The 5,717-nt window shown below is 39.1% G+C and overlaps 1 protein-coding gene across 1 annotated transcript; it reads left to right on the top strand.

The window, feature by feature from the left end:
• Window positions 1-1,993: 1,993 nt before the first annotated feature.
• LOC138057227 (microfibril-associated glycoprotein 4-like) lies at window positions 1,994-5,221 on the top strand. The gene is made up of 3 exons (XM_068903281.1): window positions 1,994-2,358; window positions 2,660-3,037; window positions 4,873-5,221. The coding sequence occupies exons 1-3, from the start codon at window positions 2,088-2,090 to the stop codon at window positions 5,142-5,144; spliced, it is 921 nt and encodes a 306-aa protein (XP_068759382.1). The 5' UTR covers window positions 1,994-2,087; the 3' UTR covers window positions 5,145-5,221.
• The last annotated feature ends 496 nt before the right edge of the window (window positions 5,222-5,717 follow it).

Raw genomic sequence — 5,717 nt, 5'->3', positions numbered from 1 at the left:
GTACAAAATTAAAGAATACTGTTTAATATACATATTTATATTTTTAAATCAGAAGAAGCAAAAATTGAAGTCGTTAGCAAATTGACAGGTCAAAAAGACTATAAGGATAAGCCTTAAAATTATTTTCAAGAATAATAATTATTGTTAAGACTTCACAATCTTGAACAACTCTCTTGGAAAATTACAAGATGACATATTGCACTTTGTTTGGGGTGAGGAGACTAATATTTTTTATTAATGAAAGGAAAAGGCAATGATGAAAACCCACCGAGCTAGATCTCTCTGTGAACCACTAGCTGAAGAGTGTGGAAGGGATGGGAAAGAATATGGATTACTGCAGCTGCAGGTCTATTGAAATAAAACACAGGTCACATTCCACAGGTGAGTGTACATGTCACCGTGCTGCAGACAAATAAACCACACCAAACGTGTCTGCTACCGCTAATCACTCAACAAAAATGTTGTTTCAGGTCTCGGGGAAACTTTTGGCTTAGTTGTTGATTATTGGAGCAGCGACCTCTAGTCTTGACCTGTATTTAACAGACCCGCCTTCGTTGCAGCTGTCACACGAGTCAACAGAACCACATACAACTGCTAAATCAACCACATCAATAATCTATGAACCCTGTTGCACAATTTTATAATTTGTAACAATCTGACATGGTGCAAACACTGAACAACAGTAACAATACTCTCGTCAAGGAATTACAATTGTGAGACGCCAAAATGAACCAAAACGTAAAGGTACGTACGAAATAAAATCACTTCATTACCGTTGCGTTTTTCAAACACCATTCTTTCCTTCTATATTATAGAGCGATCGCTATGCCAGAGGTCGTGAAAAGCCAACGTAGTTTTAATTGGATTCGAGGCCTGATGTAGATCATGGTGCGACGTGAAAAAACGGTGAATTATTTTTGACTGTTATGCTTGTTAATTTGCAGCTGCTTCTTACGGAACAGCGACAATTTTGAAAATGATTTAATCACGAATCCTGTTCTTCTTCTGGCTCTCCTCACTAGCCGCCATCTTTCTTTCGACATTAAACCAATCAGAGTTCATGTGAGAAAAGCACCAATCAGCGATCTTTTTAGTTCACTGTGTGCCAGGGTCTTCTCAAGACCCGCCGCCATATTGAAAGCCGAGAAGACCCTGGGAACGAGGTTGAAGGCGTTTCAACGGCCAACGGCCAACGGCCAACTCTTTGCATTCTTGGGCAGTGGTTCTTGGGCAAATTTTCAGGAAGATCGTCTCTATCAGAGTAATGACACTTATCAATACAAATGTGGTGGCGTAAAGGCATACAAACAGCGAAGAGGTCTTGCTTCCGGTTGCTGCCCGTCACTCAAAACTTTATACGTGGCAACGAAAACGTCACGCATTCCGCGCAAGGCGAAATGGCTTTTTTGGGGGGAATTTTCTGTTTAGAATATCCGAGTAGACGCAGCGAGAAAGTAAATGTTTATTTCGCAAACTACAGATTCTCATTTCGCAAACTACAGATTTTCATTTCGCAAATTACAGATTTTCATTTCGCAAACTACAGATTTTCATTTCGCAAACTACAGATTTTCATTTCGTTTCGTTCCATTTCGTTTCGCTCCATTTCGTTTCGCAAACTACAGTAAGCCGGTTTTCACGCCTTGAGACGCAGGAAAATAAACAGAATACATCACGGCAACAAGGTAAGTCAATTTCATTCACAGAACATAACATTTTATGCCGTTTGAAAAGACATTCGTAAACATGCGTCCTCCCAACAGATCATGAGCTTCCGTTACCTGTGACGCGAGTTCAGAAAAACTTTCCTCTGTTCATTGCTTAAATGTTCAATTTGGAGAATGAACTGAAGTGCTTAATTGTTTGACATATTATTGACAAAGATGTCAAAGTCAGAAACAGTAACTAGCGCTCAGTTCCAAAAATAGATTTTGAGAAACATGAAAAACCATCCTGTCTCTCTGAAGTCATACAACAATAAAATTATTACTCGCAAAGAGATTTTAGCAACTGTTTGCTTTCTTAAAGAAGATTCGCAGCTCACCGAAGCTAAACCGTTATCTCGGCCCTCCTTAACTGTTGCTGACATGATTCGTTTCATGATAATATTCTCATGTTCCAGTTTGCTGTTTCTAACAGCATTAGCCGTAAAAGGAAACAGCTCTTCGCCACAGCCAAACCAATCCCTGTCTAGTCTCACTGCATCATCAAAGTGCCACAACGTTCACTTTAACAACTATTACTCCGTCCCGGGCAAGGATGATATCAAAGCTCAGCTTTCTAGGATAGAGAACAGACTGGAATACATCGAGGGAAAAATCAACTCTTTAAATGTCAACAACAATACCCGTGAATCAAGTAAGGTTCGGTTATTAAGCGGTTTAATTGTGGCGGCTCTTGCCGCCTCGTATTCGAATGACCTTTTCTGCTTTTTTCGGTTGAGTGTGAAAAAGGTATATCGTAAGCGAATAATTATTCCATTTTGGAAATCTCGGATTAATGAAATGTCTGCTTCAAATTGTAAGCATTCGACCATTCCATTTAATTGTCTAATAAGGAATCAATCATTCATCCACTCTCCCAAAAAAAAAAAAAAAAAGACAGAGCAGGAAGGTTTAGCGATTATCCCCAGAGTTAATTTTATATTATTTTGTTTCAGCCAAGAAAAATTGCGCAGAGCTTTACAAGTCTGGGTACAAAATCAGCGGTGTGTACACAATCGATCCGGATGGTTCTAATGCCTTCGACGTCTACTGTGATCAAAAAACCGCTGGGGGAGGGTGGACAGTGTTCCAGAAGAGACTTGACGGATCAGTTGATTTCATTCGAGGGTGGAGTGACTACAAGCGCGGCTTTGGTAACTTGAATGGCGAGTTTTGGCTCGGATTGGACAAGATTTATCGCTTGACCAAAACAAACAGCAGACTTCGTGTGGAACTCCAGGACATGAAAGGAAGAACTGCTTATGCTGAATACGATTTTTTTGCTGTATCAAGTGAGAGAACCAACTACAAATTAGCCCTCGGAACTTATTCCGGTGAGTTTTGTCACTGTAAAATTTTGCCGCCTTCATTCATTTCACGTGAAACAAAAAAATGACCAATGAGCCTTAAACACAGAGATTTAAGGCCGAATAAAAAAATATTTGTTTTAGCCTTGGCGTGCTGTTTGCACACTTAATTCTCTTATTCCGTATCGAGAATGCAAAGAAAGCAAATGGATCATGCGGAGTTTTGTATTTTTACTTTCAGTTCCCACTGATCAACCAAGAACCTTTTCTTATCAAAAACCCTTCAGTCTTTTGAGTGCGCTAAATCGGTTACGTTAAAATTCAGTTGTTGAATAAAATCGTTCCCTCCAACTTTGACATTAAAGATTGACGCATACTTTTCCCTACTAATTTATTCAATATTTGTTACAACATAGCTCGTATGTTCGTGTAATCAAGTCATTGTCTGATTTAACCGTCAGCAACAAAAAAGTCCTCACGAAAAAAAGAGGGAATCGCGCGGGACTTCAGCACTTTACTTGTAAAAACGTGGGAAGACTTCCGCAAAAAGCGAACCAACTATTTTTTAACCTTTTCAACAAGGAATAGTTTAAATATTGTATTGTATTGTATTGTATTGTATTGTATTGTATTGTATTGTATTGTATTGTATTGTATTGTATTGTATTGTATTGTATTGTATTGTATTGTATTGTATTGTATTGTATTGTATTGTATTGCTCCGCTTCAAAGCATCGTTTATTTTGTTTCGGAAAAGCATTTCATCACGCTTCAACGATCCTTTCTCAGCTTGGTCAAAAGATATGGCACTGGTTACTTCTCTACAGCAACGAAATTCGAGTGATCCTACTAATAAGTCAGATAAGTCGGTATTAGAGGATTCACATCGGCACCTGCTCTTAAATAAAGAAATGTTGCAAACAATCCTCAAGTTACAATACGCACGAAGGAAGAGGAAAGAAACTATTCTGCAATAATGTTACTTATACCAAGACTACACGCTCACAGTTCCATTATATCTCGCCTCCATGCCAAAACGTCTGGTGTAAGACCATCGACGTCTCTTTCTTCTTCGTTATTGTCCTCTTGATCTGTAAGCGGCTCCTCTTGTTAATAGGGAGTTGATTGGTTAAAAAAGGAAAAATACTCGTGCTGCACGTGCAGCACGAATTTCCGTGCATTTCTTTACCGTACTCCACAAAACAACAACGTGAAATCACCAAATTTGCGGTTTTGACGACAACATCGTGAGCATATAACAACGAACCATTCATTTGCTATTTTTACTTTAAAACCGTTCGTACCCAACCCGTTACAGGATAGTTCGCGGTATTGTACAAGGTGAACAAGTCGGAATAATCGCTCAATATTTGCGATAGAGCTGATTTATATTTTGGAATGACGTTTTCTTTGCCGTTACCGTTGTATTTGCTTAAACTCTCCACTATTTTGCTTTCTATCCATTCTTCAGAACCCTTCGCTCTTATCATAAAATAGAAGATTCGCTGCTTTCTGAATAAATAGACAATAGCTAAAATAAAAAAAACTGAACTCGTCAAATATGAAGGAAACACACTCGAAAAGGCGAGGCTGATGATGTGAGGAAACTTGGAGAAGTGAGAAATATCAAACCATGTGACGTCAAGAGTCAAATTCTCGCCCCAGTCCCAAGGACAATTTTAAGTGAAATTGAGCATTAATTCGGGAGCTAAAAAATCATAGAAAAAGAAAATTTTCTTATTTTTAAATCCGTATACCTTTATTTTAGATATCACTGAAATAAAAAAGCGAAAAACATTTTTCGTGTCATATAAGCTATATTTTTTTTTTGTAACAGTGACTGTATGTGTTTCCTTTCGTAGGGACTGCTGGTGATTCGTTAAGCTACCACCGCGGTGCAGCGTTTTCCACGAAAGATCGTGACAATGATAATTACCCTAAAAGCTGTTCTGTTCATTACAAAGGGGCTGCCTGGTGGTTCAACTCTTGCGTTAGGGCTTCCTTGAATGGGATCTACTACCATGGTAATCACCCTTCTGGATCCGATTGGTCCGGTATTAACTGGCACAAATGGAGGGGCCACAGCTACTCAGCCAAAAGGTCTGAAATGAAGATCAGGCCAAATGATTTTTAAGAGCCTCACAAGGCATTTTAATAAGTTCTCAGTAGCTATAATTGAGTTGAAATAAAACAGTTGGCTCTGTTTGATAAGCAATGTCTCATTTTCTTTGCCTGAGGGTTTGGTAGCCTAAGTTTCTCATTTGGTATGCCAAAAGCACAAGCCTTCCCTTTTTCTATGTTATCAGCCGGTTTAGTTTTACGTTTTGATAAGAGCAGATATAATCAACGAGTAGAGCTGTATGCAAATTAGGGTCCTTTAACTATCCTCAACTGATGTAGCACTGCACCAGTTTCGCTATCGCAGAGGTCATGGGTTCCAATACCGTTCAAGACTGAATTTTTCAGGCTTTCCTTTCGTTCTCACTGCTCTTGGTACGACACCACTTTAATAGACATTGGTTCTTGAATCATAATAACGAAAATGATGGTATTCATAAGACGCTCAACGGTAGAGAAGAGGTTGCATTCAGTTCGCATTTGCGCAGGCGAAACTTCTTCTGTTATCACAATGAAAAGCGTCTCTGATTGGTGCATTCATGTCAGCACGAGGAGTGAGCAGGGGCCGTAAGATTTTGGCTATAAGAAC

Source organism: Montipora capricornis, chromosome 7 (genome assembly GCF_036669925.1).
Source record: "Montipora capricornis isolate CH-2021 chromosome 7, ASM3666992v2, whole genome shotgun sequence".
Lineage (NCBI taxonomy): Eukaryota > Metazoa > Cnidaria > Anthozoa > Scleractinia > Acroporidae > Montipora > Montipora capricornis.
This window is presented reverse-complemented; position numbering and strand designations above follow the sequence as displayed.

Coding starts and splice junctions, on each gene's coding strand:
- LOC138057227 (XM_068903281.1), top strand. CDS start 2,088: ATGATTCGTTTCATGATAATATTCTCATGTTCCAGTTTGCTGTTTCTA. Junction 2,359..2,659: donor CAACAATACCCGTGAATCAA/GTAAGGTTCGGT, acceptor ATTTTGTTTCAG/CCAAGAAAAATTGCGCAGAG. Junction 3,038..4,872: donor AGCCCTCGGAACTTATTCCG/GTGAGTTTTGTC, acceptor TTCCTTTCGTAG/GGACTGCTGGTGATTCGTTA.